At 37.3% G+C, this 16,979-nt stretch overlaps 1 protein-coding gene across 1 annotated transcript in view; it reads left to right on the plus strand.

Annotated features, from left to right (window-relative positions):
- Positions 1-16,979, plus strand: part of ALPK1 (alpha kinase 1) — a 142,708-nt gene that overhangs the window by 62,979 nt on the left and 62,750 nt on the right. The window contains exon 3 of the mRNA XM_025386029.1: positions 16,246-16,466. Within this exon, the coding sequence (XP_025241814.1) occupies positions 16,346-16,466 (121 nt within the window). The 5' untranslated portion in view covers positions 16,246-16,345. The remainder of the gene's footprint in view (positions 1-16,245; positions 16,467-16,979) is intronic.

The raw sequence follows: 16,979 nt of genomic DNA on the forward strand, positions 1-16,979 counted from the left end.
ATACAACAGACCTCTTGAGTTCATTTCTCCTCTCTAACTGAAATTTTGCATCCTTTGACCGACTTCTCCCCAGGCCCTGACCCCATCCCTACATCTCCTAGTAACCCCCATGCTGCTCTATGTTTCTATGAATTCAACATTTTTAGATTTCACAAATATGTGAGATCATATGTTATTTGTCTTTCTGTATCTGTCTTATTTCATTTAACATAACATCCTCCAGGATCATCCATGTTGTTGCAGATGACAGGATTTCCTTCTATTTTAAGGCTAAATAATATTCCATTGTGTATATATATATGACATTTTCTTTATTCGTTTATCCTTGATGGAAATTTAGGCTGGTTCCATATCTTGGCTATTGTGAATAATGCTGCAATGAATATGGGAGTGCAGAAATCTCTTCGATACATTGTTATTGTGTAGCTTTATGTTAAATATGATCAATGTTTGCTTAGATTTTGCCAATAATCTACAAGTTCTTTTGCTTATTAGTTCTGCTTGACTCTCAAGCCCTTGATCAGTGATCTTTCTTCTCTCTAAAGCACATACTTTAGAAATTTGTTTAGTGAGGATCTATTGATGTTTCTTTTAAAATACCTTTATTTTGCAAGTTTTCTCCCCCCAGCATATGAAAGATATCCTTTTGCTGTCTTCTTGTTTACATTGTTGCTTTTAGGTAACCAACTGTATGTAAGTCCATTGTTTTTTCTTTGGAGGTAATTTGTCTTTTCTCTCTAGTTGCTTTAAAGATTTTCTATGTCTTTTGTGTTCCATGGCTTCATTATGGTATTTTTATATATGGATATTTATTTATTATTTATCCTGCTTGGGGATCCTGAGTATTTTGGTTAGTCTTGGCCCTTCCTGTTCTCAGATTGCACATCCTCGGACTCAACCAACCATGGATTGAAAATATTTGAATAAAGAGATAAGCAGAAAATGGTGGATAGGAGGCCGGACTAACTTGCAGCTCCCACTCAGATGGACAGAACAGCATGCAGAGACCCACACTGTGAACTTTTACTCCAAGAACCACCACAGGAACATACCAAGAAAGCCCAGAGAATCCACAGACCCTTTGAAGGAGGTGGATTGCCGCTGCAGGCTCTGTGGGACAGCCGAGGAACTGTGAGTCAGCTTGCTTTCTTAGCTGGGAGGCTTGTTACCTATGACAAGTTCTCAGCCCTGCTCACTGGCTGCCTGGAAATAAACCTGGTGCTGTTGGAGGAGGGGCACAGTGGGAATGAGACTGGCCTTTAGGGCTGTAGGCTGCCTGGAAGCTGGGTGAAGCCTGTGGCTGCTGGCATTCCCCAACTTCTCTGGCAACCTGTGTGTGTAATGCAGCAGAGACAGAATTAATCCCCCTGGGAGCATAACTCCATTGGCCTGGGAACCAGACCCCCATCCCCCACAGCAGCTGCAGCAAGCCCTGGCCAAGAAGAGTCTGAGCTTAGACATGCCTAACCCTGCCCCCATCTGATGGCCTTTTACTATTTTCCCTGGTAGGGAGGACAAAGGACATACTCTCTTGGGAACTCTATGACTCCACCCACTGCCTGACTCTAGGGTAAGCTTGTATCCTCCCTGTACAACCACAGCTGATGCACTCTTGAAAGTGCTACCTCCTGACTGGAGGCCAACGTACACAAAACCAGTGTACTAAACAAAAACACAAGCAAGGACCCTTACTAGTCTTCTTCATTCCACTGCTACCTCTGGAGTAGGTGCTGGTATCCATGGCTGAGAAGCCTGAAGATGGATCACATCACAGGACTCCTTGCAGACACTCCCCAGTACCAACCTGGAGCCCAGTAGCTCTGCTGGGTGGCTAAATCAAGAAGAGCAATAACAATCACTGCAGTCTGGCTCTCAGGAAGCCCCATTCCTAGGGGAAGGGGGAGAGCCTCATATCAAGGGAGCACCCGTGGGACAAAAGAACCTGAACAGCAGATCTCAGTCCTAGATCTTCCCTCTGACATAGTCTAACCAAATGAGAAGGAACCAGACAAGCAATTCTGGTAATCTTACAAAACGAGGTTTTTTATCGCCCCCAAAAGATCACACTAGCTCACCAGCAATGAATCCAAACCAAGACAAAATCTCTGAATTGCCAGAAAAAGAATTCAGAAGGTTGATTAGTAAGCCAATCAAGGAGACACCAGAGAAAGGTGAAGTCCAACTTAAGGAAATCAAAAAAAAGATACAAGATATTAATGGAAAAAATCTCCAGTGAAATAGCATAAATAAAAAACAACCACAACTTCTGGAAATCAAGGACACACTTAGAAAAATGTAAAATGCACTGGAAAGTCTCAGCAACAGAATCAAACTAGTAGAAGAAAGAACTTCAGAGCTTAAAGACAAGGCTTTCAAATTAAGCCAATCTGACAGACAAAGAAAAAAGAATTAAAAAAAAAAAAAAAAAGAACAGAGCCTCCAAGAAGTCTGGGATTATGTTAAAGGACTAAACCTACAAATAATTGGTGTTCCCAAGGAAGAAGAGAAATCTAAAAGTTTGGAAAACATATTTAAGGGAATAATCAAGGAAAATTCCCTGGTCTTGCTAGAGATCTAGATATTCAAATACAAGAAGCTCAAACACCTGGAACACCTGGCAAATTTATTGCAAAAAGATCATCACCTAGGCACATAGTCATCAGGTTATCTGAAGCCAAGATGAAGGAAAGAATCTTAAGAGCTGAGGCAAAAGCATCAGGTAATCTTTTAAGGAAAACTTATCAGATTGACAGCAGATTTCTCAGCAGAAACCCTACAAGCTAGAAGGGATTAGAGTCCTATCTTTAGCCTCCTTAAACAAAATCATTGCAGACAAAATTTTGTATCCAGTGAAATTAAGCTTCATAAATGAAAGAAAGATACAGTCTTTTTCAGACAAACAAATGCTGAGAGAATTTGCCACTACCGAGCCAGCACTGCAAGAACTGCTAAAAGGAGCTCTAAATCTTGAAACAAATGATTGAAATACACCAAAATAGAATCTCCTTAAATAATAAATCTCACAGGACGTATAAAACCATAACATAATGGAAAAACAGTAAGGTATTCAGGTAACAAACAGCATGATGAATAGAATAGTACCTTACATCTCAATACTAATGATGAATGTAAATAGCCTGAATGCTCCACTTAAAAGATACAGAATAGCAGAATGGATAATAACTCACCAACCACATAAGGACTCACATAAACTTAAGGTAAAGGGGCAGAAAAAGATATTCCATGCAAATGGACACCAAAAGTGAGCAGGAATAGCTATTCTTGTATTAGACAAAACAAACTTTAAAACAACAGCATTTAAAAAAGAAAAAGAGGAATATTGTATAATAATAAAAGAACTAGTCCAACAGGAAAATATCACAATCCTAAATATATATGCATCTCACACTAGAGCTCCCACATTTATCAAACAATTACTACTAGACCTAAGAAATGAAAGAGACAGCAACACAGTAATAGTGGGGGACTTCAGTACTCCACTGACAGCACTAGACAGGTCATCAAGACAGAAAGTCAACAAGGCAACAATGGATTTAAACTATACAATAAATGGAGTTCACAGATATTTACAGAACATTGTTATTGTTCTACCCAATAACCCCAGAATATACATTCTATTCATCATTGCAAGGAACTTTCTCCAAGATAGACTATATGATAGGCCACAAAACAAGTCTCAACAAATTTAAGAAAATCAAAATTATATCCGGTACTCTCTCAGGCTGCAGTGGAATAAAATTGGAATCAACTCCAAAAGGAACCATCAAAACCAAGCAAATACATGGAAATGAAATAACCTGCTCCTGAATGATTGTTGGGTCAAGAGTAAAATCAAGATGGAAATTAAACAATTTTTTGAACTGAGTGATAATTGTGACACAACCTATCAAAACCTCTGGGATACCGAAAAGGCGGTGCCAAGAGGAAAGTTCATAGCATTAAATGTCTACACTAAAAAGTCTGAAAGAGCACAAATAGACAATCTAAGGTCACACCTCAAGGAACTAGAGAAACAAGAACACAGCAAACACAAACTCAGCATTAGAAAAGAAATAACCAAGATCAGAGCAGAACTAAATTAAATTAAATATGTATATTTATATACAAAACAAAAACAAAAACAAAATGCTGGTTCTTTGAAAAGATAAATAAAACTGGTAGACCATTAGTGAGATTAACCAAGAAAAGAAGAGAGAAGATCCAAATAAGCTCAATTAGAAAAGAAATGAAAGATATTACAACTGATACCACAGAAATACAAAAAATCATTCAATGCCTTTACATGCATAAACTAGAAAATCTAGAGGAGATGGATAATTTCCTGGAAATATACAACCCTCCTACATTAAACCAGGAAGAAATAGAAACTCTGAACAGACCAATAACAAGCAGTGAGATTGAAATGGTTAATTACCCCAAACAATAAAAGTCCAAGACTAGATGGGTTCACAGCTGAATTCTATCAGACATACAAATAATTGGTACCAGTCCTATTAACACTATTCCAAAAGACAGAGAAAGGGGGAATCTTCCTTAAATCATGCTATGAAGCCACTATTGCCCTAATACCAAAACCAGGAAAATATATCACACAAAAAGAAAACTACAGACCAATTTCCCTGGTGAACATAGATGCAAAAATCCTCAACAAAATGCTAGCTAACAGAACCCAACAGCATACCAAAAAGATAATCCACCATGATCAAGTGGGTTTCATACCAGGGATGCATGGATGGTTTAACATACACAAGTCAATGAATGTGATACACCGCATGAACAGAACTAAAAACAAAAATCACTTGATCATCTCAATAGACGCAGTAAAAGCATTTAACAAAATCCAGTATCACTTTATGATTAAAACCCTCAGCAAAATCAGTATAGAAAGTCCGTACCTTAAGGTAATAAAAGTTGTCTATGACAAACTGACAGCCAACATTACACTGAATGTGGAAAAGTTGAAAGCATTTCCCCCTGAGAGCTGGAACAAGACAAGTATGCCCACTTTCACCACTCCTATTCAACATGGTACTGGAAGTCCTAGCCAGAGCAATCAGCCAAGAGAAAGAAATAAAGGGCATCCAAGTTGGTAATGAGGAAATCAAACTGTCACTCTTTGCTGATGACATGATTGTATAACTATTATAGAAAACCCTAAAGACTCATCCAAAAAGCTTCTAGAACTGGTAATAAATTCAGCAGTTTCAGGGTACAATATTAATGTACACAAATCAGTAGCCCTGCTACATACCAATAGTGACCAAGCTGACATTCAAATCGAGAACCCAACCCCTTTTACAATAGATTCAAAAGAAATACAACACTTAGGAATATACTTAACCAAGGAGATGAAAGACCTCTACAAAGAAAACTACAAAACACTCCTGAAAGAAATCACAGACAACACAAACAGATGGAAACATCCTGTGCTCATGGACTGGTAGAATCAGTATTGTGAAAATGACCATACTGCCAAAAGCTGTCTATAAATTCAATGCAACGCCCATCAAAATACTGCCATAATTCTTCACAGAATTAGAAAAAACAACCCTAAAATTCATATGGAACCAAAAATAGCCTGCATAGTCAAAGCAAGACTAAGCAAAAAGAACAAATCTGGAAGCATCACATTACCTGATTTCAAACTATACTAAAAGGCCATAGTCACCAAAACAGCATGGTACTGGTATAAAAATAGGCATATAGACCAATGGAAAAGAATAGAGAACCTAGAAATAAAGCCAAATACTTACAGTCAACTGATCTTCGACAAAGTAAACAAAAACATATAGTGGGGAAAGGACGCCCTATTCAACAAATGGTGCTGGGATAATTGGCAAGTCACATGTAGAAGAATAAAACTGGATCCTCATCTTTATATATACAAAAATCAACTCAAGATGGATTAAATACTTAAATCTAAGACCTGAAATCATAAAAATCCTAGAAGACAACATTGGAAAAATCTTTCTAGATCTTGGCTTAGGCAAAGACTTCTTGACCAAGAACCCAAGAAAATCAAATGCAACAAAAACAAAGATAAAAAAATGAGATTAATTAAACTTAAAAGCTTCTGCACAGCAAAAGTAACAATCAGCAGAGTAAAAAGACAACCTTGAAAATCTTCTCAATCTATACATCCAACAAAGGACTGATTTCCAGAATCTACAAATAAATCAGCAAGAAAAAAAAACAAGCAATTCCATCAAAAAGTGTACTAAGGACATGAATAGACAGTTTTCAAAAAAAGATATACAAATGGCCAACAAATATATGAAAAAAAATGCTTAACATCATTAATGATCAGGAAAATGCAAATCTTAGTCATTATGTGATACTGCCTTACTCCTGCAAGAATGGACATAATCAAAAAATGTTGGCGTGGATGTAGTGGAAAGGGAATATTTTTACACTGCTGGTGGAATGTAAACTAGTACAACTACTATGGAAAATTGTGTGTAGATCCCTTAAAGAACTAAAAGTAGAACTACCATTTGATCCAGCAATCCCACTCCTGGGTATCTACCCAGAGAAAAAGAAGTCATTATATGAAAAAGATACTTGCACATGCATGTTTATAGCAGCACAGTTCACAAATGCAAAAATATGGCACCAGTCCAAATGCCCATCAATCAATGAGTGGATAAAGAAATTGTGATATATATACACCATGGACTAATATTCAGCCATAAAAAGAAATGAAATAATGGCATTTGCAGCAATCCGGATGTAATTGAAGACCATTATTCTAAGTGAAGTAACTCAGGAATGGAAAACCAAACATCGTATATTCTCACTAATAAGTGGATGCTAAGCTATGGAGACACAAAGGCATAAGAATGATACAATGGACTTTGAGGACTCAGGGGAAAGGGTGGGAGGTGGGTGAGGAATGAAAGACTACACACTGGGTACAGTGTACACTGCTCTGGTGATGGGGTACACCTAAATCTCAGAAATCACCACTAAAGAACTTATTCATGTAGCCAAACACAATCCTATTCCCCAAAAACCTATTTAAATAAAATAAATAAGTAAATAAAAAGTAGATTATGAAACAGTGTATATACTGTTGATCCCAACTGTAATTTGAAAAACATGTTTATGCATGTAAAAAAGAACAATAGACTGTACATCAGAATATTAACTGGTTATTTCTAGTGTTGGGATCAAGGAGAATTTCAGTTTTCCTTTCCATCTGTATTTTTTACTAGTTTCTGTCTTACACATAATTATAATAAAAGGTTTTTTAATGTTAAAAAAATTTTTAAAAATCAAAAAATAATACAAATTTAAAATACAGCATAACAACTATTTACATTAGGTGTTTTAAGTAATCTAGAGGTGATTTAAAATATAGGGGAGAATGTGTAACTACTACACCATTTTATATAAGAGACTTGAACATTCTTTGAAAGTGGTACCTGACGAGGGTCCCAGAACCATGGTCTCCTGTTTGAAAAATTTGCAATCATAATTATCTCTCCAATTGGTTCTACTGCTGCTCCCTCTTCTTCCCATCTAAGACTCTGATTAGACTTATGTTAAACCTTTTCTACCAATTATTTCCTGTTTTTTAGCCTCTCTTCATATATTCTATTTTTCTGCCTTTTTTCTGTTGAATTCTAAGTGACATATTCTGATTTATTTTCCAGTTCAAAAATTATATCTTCAGCTAGAGCTAATTATTTTTTTTCTCTTGGAGACAGAGTCTCGCTCTGTTGCCCAGGCTGGAGTGCAATGGCATGATCTTGGCTCACTCCAACCTCCAGCTCCTAGGTTCAAGTGATTCTCCTGTCTCAGCCTCCCGAGTAGTTGGCCACCTATAATTCATTGCACCACCACATGCACCACCACGCCTGGTTAATTTTTGTATTTGTAGTAGAGACAGGGTCTTGCCATGTTGGCCAGGCTGCTCTTGAACTCCTGACCTCAAGTGATCCACCCACCTCTACTTCCCAAAGTACTGGGATTATAGGCATGAGCCACTGATCCCAACCTAGAGCAAATATTTTTATTGAATCTATGCATTCATTGAATTTGAAATTTTTATTATTATATTTTTATTTCTAGAAATTATTATTCTTAGTCAATCTGCTTATGCCTTCTCCATAGCTTGTGCTGTTTATTAATATTTTCAATACATTAATTCAGTTCCTTAAACATATTAAACATACATTTTATAGTCTATATCTGTTAACTCCATTATGTAAAGTCTTTGTGGGTCTGATTTTAGTATCTGTTGTTTCTGCTTTCATTCATGATTTCTTTTTGCCTTATGTATTTTGTGAGATTTGATCAGGAGCTCATGCGTCTTAGTATTTTATAGGTGGGAATTCTTTGAAGCTTGGATTGAGGTTAATTTTTTTAAGAAAGGATTATATTTAGTCACACCAGTTGACTGGGAACACTACTAACCTAATCATTTTAAATAATTTATTTTAAATTAATCATTAGCTAGAGGTTTTATGGACTTTGTGGCTTCAAATTCTCAAGGGAAATATTTTTATTCCCCTCCATGAAGCAGCATGTTTTGCCGCAGACAATTTTCCTGGGAGGTGAGGGGAGAGGATGAGGATTTATTTTTTAGTTCACTCTTACACTGAAGGCGCAACCTTTTAGAATCTCAGTTTTATGCAGGGGGTGTGCAGTCTTCACTTAAATTCCTACCTCAGTTAAGGCCTTTGGTTTCATTTTCTCCCCTCTTACCTTACAAGACAGAGAAAACCAGTTTTAAGTTCACAGTTTGGCAAATACAATCAAGGCAATGGCTAGCTTCTCTATTGCAGTTAACTTTTTAGGTTCCAGCTTTTACTCGTTTTTTTTCTTAGTACTGCTTCCTCTCTTGCCATTTTATTGATATATTTTCGAGATTTAAAATGTTTTTGCAGCATTTTTAATTGTTTTCAGTGGGAGTGTTAGATAGTCTTGCTCACTGCTAGAAATAGAAGTCTACTTTTTTATGTTTTTGGTGACTTAGAAGTTGCCTTCTTTTTGCTTTTAATGCAGTTTTAAAATGCTGACAAATGCCTATTACCTAATAATATCTCTCTGATTCCCACACTTGCCTTACTCTCCAGTCAGCTGTCTCTTTCTCTATTTGTTTCCCCACTTCTACTGCCAATCAGTGCAAGAGGCCATATGGTGAGAGTTTATGTCTGTCGGTGCTCAGAGAAGAGTAAAATGGTGAGAATGGCTGGATTGTCATTGCTTGGTCCCTGATTAGAGAAATGTATTCTTGTTGTACATTAGAGAACAGAATACCTTTTCTCATAGAAGCAATATGAGAAATGAGTGTAAATTAAAAAGTCGTTTTAGATTAGCTGGGTGTGGTGGTACATGCCTCTAATCCCAGCTACTCAGAGGCTGAGGCACAAGAATCGCTTGAACCCAGGAGGCAGAGGGTTGCAGGGAGCCCAGATCACACCACTCCACTCCAGCCTGGGTGACAGAGCGAGACTCGATCTCATAAAGAAAAGAAAACAAAAGTTGTTTTAGAATAATTTTTCATGTACATATGAATTAAATAAGCTCTGTGGGCTTGCTTATGAATGTAACCAAGGATTAATTAAATTCCAACACAGTTAATTTAAATTGAGCTTGCAGAGTACAATTGTGTATTATATACCCTGTATATTTATCTAGTTTACTTTTTAATATATTTGCATCTTATCCTTCTAATTATATTGTAAATTCCTTGACAGTAAAAATCATCGCTAATATTTCTTTACTCTTCTCCACATCTTCTAGCTTGGGGATTCTGACTAGTTGGCTACTGGGTTATAATAGCAGTGGCAACCAGTAGACAATGGAATATCTTTTAAGTCATTTTCCTCGACATATTCCCTAATGGGGTACTAATTGTCCAGTGAAAAAGATTCAAACACAGATGCTAAAAGAGATGGGGCTTTGAATAATCCACTGGTTTGGTTACTTTTTATAATAGCTCATTTGTCAATTATCCCATAACTCAGCCACTCAACTAAATTCTAAGTTACCAATAGAACTGAAGAATTTATATATCAATATCACACACAGAATGTATAAACACATGACCACTTAGCTGTGAGTGTGCACATGTGCCTTAAGGTGTATCATTCTAACTTTGTTGGGTATTTATTCCAAAAGTATCTGTTTGTATGTCTGATTGCGTTTCCTGGACCCTTTCTATTTGATTTTTAAGAAAAAAAAGTACAGGGGAGGGATATTAAAAGAGAAAAAGTAATTCATTGATTACCAAACATATTGGGAAACTCCCATTATTTAAATGTAAAAACAATATACAGCTCACAGAATGCCACAGTTCAGGGGAGGAAAAACTGGTATGTGTTGAGATTGAAAATGATTCCTTTATAAATGAAGTTGACCAAAATTTCCAGCAGGACTGTTGCCTGAAGGAAAGTTCCTAGGCTCCAGCCTCTGTTATGCCTAACAATGAACCATACAAGTCTGGACAGATGGTTGGATTCCAAAGCGTTTCTCATGTTACAGTATTTTCTTCCTATTGTCTCCTCTGAATTCTACAGAGAAAAGGGAAAATGCTGCGACTTTCAAAAAGTGTAAAGAATATCTTCAGTACATTTCTGGGGAACTGCAAGTACTAAACATGAATTACCTTGGAAATCTCTTCTTCCTTTTTAGAAATGTTGTCTTGGCTAAAATATGATTTTTTTATGTGGATGATATGATTTATCTAACTTATCTTTATAGGTAGAAATACAGAATAGATGTATTTATGTCTTTTCCTAGAAGATCTCTTCTACGCTCCTTGTCTCAAAACATGGTAACACTGTCCATTCAGTTTTGGGCTATGATGAAGGAGAAACTGGTACTCATTCTTAATAACATTCATATCTATCCAATGCCAATATTGCATTTATTCCCCAAACAGCTCTCAATTTTGTCCAGTTTTCTACATCTGTAATACTATCGCTCTGGTCTAAAGTCCTGATACTTTTCACATGAATTTTTGCAATAATACCTAACTGATCTGCCTGCAGTTACCTCCCTGCAAACCCCCACCCCAAATTACACACTACAGCTAAAACAGAGCGATTTTTTCCAAACGCAAATCTGGCCAGGGTCCTCCTGCTACCCTAAGAGTTTCCTAGCACTCTTAGGGTAAAGGTACAATTTTTTACCAGGCACACATAGGCCCGCACAGCTCCTATTTACCTCTCCAGTCTCACCTCATATCAACTTTCTCCTTTTATCTCTAGTTCAGCCAACCTGTCCATCTTTCATTCCCTCTCTAGTTCCTTCTACATTCCCCATCATTTTAACTTCATTAAGCCCTATCACCCTTTCAAAGCTTAATTCAGGCATCACATTCTCAAAGAAGCCTCCCTTGATCTGCCCTAGCTTTACTTAAGTGACTAGGTCAAGTCCTGTTGTTTGCCTTCATACAACTGCATGCCCTATCTCTCTTTCACATCACTTAGACAAAAGGAAGAGATTTATGATCTTGTACATCAGGAATTGGTGTTGCAAGTGAAGAAACCAAATCAAATAAGTAATTTAGTAATCAACTTCTAAAATTCAAGCCAATATTTCTAACCACACAAAAATATACATACATAAAAACGATATGTAAGGGTTCTCAAAAGAGCTAGGGAATTTCTTAATAAACAAATATCAAATATTCTTTGGCAATAAACAACATAGTCTATTTAGACTGCTGCTGAGTATGTAATTTATGAGCTAGACGCAGCTTAGCAATTGTTCCAACCAACTCCCTCAAAAATACAGATGAGAAAAGTCAATCTCAAAAGTGGATCCAGAAGTCTTACTAATAGTTAATGACAGAGTATAAAGTGGAATTAATCAATAAATATCTGTTGAACACTCTTGTAAGCATTAGTTTCCTATTTCTAGGTCCTCTTTTCATTACTATATGCTGTTTCCACTTAAGTCATTTACAGAAACAGAGGAATTAAAATTTACTTTAATTTGTCAATGTAAAGAAGACGACTTTCTTTTTATTTTATTTTATTTATTTTTTTTTTTTTGAGACAGAGTTTTGCTCTGTCGCCCAGACTGGAGTGCAGTGGCATGATCTTGGCTCACTGCAAGCTGCATCTCCCAGGTTCACACCATTCTCCTGCCTCAGCCTCCCAAGTAGCTGGGACTACAGGTGCAAGCCACCACAGCTGGCTAATTTTTTGTATTTTTAGTAGAGACTGGGTTGCACCGTAGCCAGGATGGTATCTAGCTCCTGACCTCGTGATCTGCCCGCCTCGGCCTCCCAAAGTGCTGTGATTACAGGCATGAGCCACCGTGCCTGGCCTAATTTCTTTTTAAATTTTATTTTAATTGACAGATTAACTTATATACATTTATGGCCATACATTGTAGAATGGTTAAATCAAACTAATTAACATTATCTCATATACCATTATTTGTGGTGAGAACACTTAAAATCTACTCTCTTATATAATATATTGTTTTTAACTATCATCACCATGACATCCCATAGATCTCTTGAACTTTTTCCTCCTGTCTAACTGAAATTCTGTATCTTTTGACCAACATCTCCCTAATTTCCCCATCCCACAGTCTCTGGTAACCACCACCCTACTCTCTGCTTCTATGAGTTCAACAAAAGACTACTTTCTACCTTAAGGGAATGATACAGCACTAAGAAAACATAAGCCTTTAGACAAAAGCATGATGTGCTACTAAAATTATATTATAATGCAGTTAGCTCTTCCTATTTCTTTGTTACACCTCTCTTTCTAGATGAAGTTCTACAAAAGAATGCTGGGAAAGAGAACGCCCTTCTTGCTTTAATTTTGGACTTGAAGAAAAATGAGTCTCTGACTTACCTGCAGCTCACTCCAAGCAAAATTTGTTCTTAGCCTTCTAAACCACCAAATGTATATTTTAATCTCAATGCTAACCTCCCATTTTAGCCAATATCTCCCTCTATCAAGGAATGATGGGAATGGGATATCATTGCTTCAGGGCCTCTTGTTCACTGTAGTCCACTAATTAGCTCTTTTATTAGCTCACTGCAGTACTCAGAAGGAATGAACATATGCTCCTGTACTCTTTGCAATAGCAGTATGAGGATAAAATTCTGAGCAGCCTTTACTGCTTAGTTCTTTTCCTAAGTAGGCAGGCCAATCGCCAGCTTGTGGCATAAAACATTGTGACTTATAGACATTTGAGTTAAAAGAGACATTGGAAACCTTTTAGTTCAGCACCCAATCCATGCAGAAATACTTTTTTGAAGTATCCTAAACAGAAAAGAGATTAAACTTGTACAAGTACACCTCGAAGATATTGTGGATTTAGTTCCAACCCTCTACACAGAAGCAAGTATCACAATAAAGTGAGTCACACAAAGCCAGGTACAGTGGTGTGTACCTGTAATCCTACTTGGGAGGCTGAGGTGGGAGTATCACTTGAGCCTAGGAGTTTGAGTCTGACTTGGACAACATAGTGAGACCCATTTCTTAAAAAAATCTTTAAATTAAAAAAAAAATGAGTTACATGAATGTTTTTGTTTCCCGGTGCATAATATTAATGAAAGTTATGTTTATACTGTACTATAGTCTAGTAAGTGTACAATCATATTATGTCTAAAAAAGTACCCAACTTAATTAAGAAATACTTTATTGCTAAAAAATGCTAATGATTATCTGAGCCTTCAGCAAGTCCTAATCATTCTGCTGGTAGAGGATTTTGCCTCGATGCTGATGGCTGCTGACTGATCAGTGTGACGGTTGCTGAAGGCTAGAGTGACTGTGGCAATTTCTTAAATTAAGACAACAATGAAGTTTGCTACATGGATTGAGTCATCCTTTTCCTAAAGATTTTTCTGTAGCATGTGATGCTGTCTGATAGCATTCACCCATGGTAGAACTCCTTTCAAAATTGCAGTCGATCCTCTCAAATCCTGCTGCTGCTTTACCAACTAAGTTTATGTAATATTCTATATGCCTTGTTGCCATTTCAACAATGTTCACAGCATCTTTGCCAGGAGTAGATTTCATCTTAAGAAACCACCTTCTTTGCCCATATATAAGAAGCAACGTCCCATTCATTCAAGTTTTATCATGAGATTGCAGCAATTTAGTCATATCTTAGGCTTTGCTAATTCTAGTTCTCTTGCTATTTCCACCACATCTGCAGGTACTTCCATCACTGAAGTCTTGAACACCCCAAAGTTATCTATGAGGGTTGGACTCAGTTTCTCCTGAATTCCTGTTAATGTGTTCTCTGGAGCAGCACTTTTCCTTTTCTTCATGAAATTTTTTTTTTTTTTTTTTTTGCATTCACAACTTGGCTATTTGTCACAAGAGGTCTATCTTTTGGCCTATCTTGACTTTCAATGTGCCTTTCTCTCTCAGTTTAACATTTCTAGCTTTTGATTTTAAGTGTGAGATGGGTGACTCTTCCTTTCACTTGAACACATAGAGGCTGCCGTAGGGTTATTAAGTGATCTAATTTAAATATTTCTGTGTCTCAGGGAATAGGGAGGCCTGAGGAGAGGGAAAGAGATGGAGCAATGAGTGGTCACTGGAGCAGTCAGAAGACACACAACATTCACGGATTAACTTTGCTGGCTCCCAGACAGTTTGTGGTGCCCCAAAATAATTACAATAGTAACATCAAAGATCACTGATCACAGATCACCATAACAGATATAATAATAATGAAAAAGTTTGAAACATTCCAAGAATTACCAAAAAGTGACACAGAGACACCAATGGTTAGACTTGCTCTTAGTGACTAATTCTTCAGTATCTCACTTAAGTGAATGCCCTTTCAAGTAACACAAATTTTGTATTTGAGCACTCTGCTTGTGTTCTTCATCGACAAATACATTAGGATTTTAAAAGAAACAAGCCTGTAATAACCTCAAGTTTTGTTTCGGCAGTTCTAGCTCTGTAACGTATGTGTGTAATGTGTGTGTGTGTGTGTGTGTGTGTGTGTGTGTGTGTGTTTAAACACAAAGTATATCAAGATAACGAAGTATACCTGCCAAGTTAGTATGAAAAACACAAAATTTAGATTACACAGTTAGCTCAGCTTTCATTTTCTGCTCCTGTTAAGTCATAGAATAGAAAATCAGAGAGAGAAAAAGGCTTTCTTGCTATTTCAAATTCAAAGCCAACTTCTTAAAGTTAGTTAAGAAACCATTGACTAGTAGAGCACATTTAATCCCAACACCAACACAATAATTCACTGCTTTAATATTTTCAGTGATTACTTCATTGCATGTATAAGCTCAGAGACAGAATAACTAGAGCCATCCATATGTCTGTTACTTTCTTCCCTTTCAGACTCTCTTACTTTTGGTAATAAAATTCTACACGCCCTCCAGAAGTGTCTAAACCTGACAGCAGCTCCAATATCTATTCTGGCAATGTCTAAGAGAGAATAACTTCCTGTCTTTTGTTTACAATATAATACTTTAACAAAAGAAAGATAGACAAAAACATTTGTTAATTGAATAATGTGTTTCTATGTATTTTTCAGGCATTGTTTTTGTCTGTTAGTAAGTTACTTCATTCTTGAAATTACCTTGACAGCAGTAGCTCATTAATCACACTAATATTTACATAAGAAATCTCTCAACTGTATATAGGTTAAATGACAATATAAGTAGATCCATATGACAGATCCATCCATTTGATAGATTTAGGAAATTGGGTTTTCTGGGATATCAGTCCTCTATTTTACTTGGTAGTGTTCTCGGCAGTGAAGAGCTTTAAATTTGGCATTTGTCATTGCCTATCTTGGTCCAAATTATATCATCTAAATATTATGAAGAATACCGCACAGGGGAAATCAGCAGTGGGTTATTACCGTGTACTAGTGCCTGATATTAAAACTGTTAGCCAGATGCTTCCTGTGGACTTTTAGAGAGCAGAGAGTGTGGTGCCACTGAGCTCCAGAGGCACTGATGTGAAGTATGCAGAAGATAAATAAATCATGCAGTATATTTATTTCATTTGGCCCATGTGATTCCACTGACATCACTGTGGATAGATAACTGGAGTCTGTACCAGGCCCCTCTCGCTTCTGCACTCTGAGGCCTTCGAGGTGCTGCCCATCTAGCCAGGCCCTGAAGTAATTTCACACACTCCTCTAATGAAGTCCTTGGGGGCTGTCATGTATTTTTCTGCATTTGCCCTATTATCCCTCCCTGCTTGAGTCTTACAGATAATTGATGATACTTCAGTTAATCATCTTTCCCTCTCTTTTGTTCACCAGGTACTTCGGCCTTCAAGGGGCTCCTTTATTGAGAATCAATGTCTTCTCCTAGGTAATTGATCACCCTAGACCCAGGGACTCCCAATTCATCGTAATCATCATGAATAATCAAAAAGCGGTAGCTGCGCTACTGCAAGAGTGCAAGCAAGTGCTGGACCAGCTCTTGTTGGAAGGGCCAGATGTGTCGGAAGAGGACAAGAGTGAGGACCAGCGCTGCAGAGGTGAGGTTCTGATGGGAGGCACCAGGGGTGAGCCAGCAGGTTCACTCTCCTCTCCCCTGCCTGAACGACACGTTCTCATCTCTGCCCTATTTTTCTTCTCTTGGCAGATGACCACCGAGAGATGAGTGGATTTCTAGGGCATGAATGGGACATGGGCTGCGGGCGGACGGGCAGGGGAGGAAGCCTACTTTGTTGCAGTGAATTGCTGTCAGTTCTAATTTTAGGCTTCAGTAAACATGAGGCTACAAGAAACAGTTTAGTTCAAGAAGAACAAAGGATCCAAGTTGGCTGGTGCACGTAAATTTCAATTATTAAAAAATTGAAGCAATTTCTGAATGGTGGCACATACTTTTTTTCAAACTAGGATTTTTTGCCTCATCAGTTTCCATAGACTTCTAGGGTTTCCATAAATATGTCATCTCACCAGTCCAACCTCACTTTTTTGATCACCAATACATCCCTCATGATATATTCTCATGCCATTTGTAAAATAAATTCTCTCATCTCGATAAA

This window comes from Theropithecus gelada, chromosome 5, assembly GCF_003255815.1.
Source record: "Theropithecus gelada isolate Dixy chromosome 5, Tgel_1.0, whole genome shotgun sequence".
Taxonomy (NCBI): domain Eukaryota; kingdom Metazoa; phylum Chordata; class Mammalia; order Primates; family Cercopithecidae; genus Theropithecus; species Theropithecus gelada.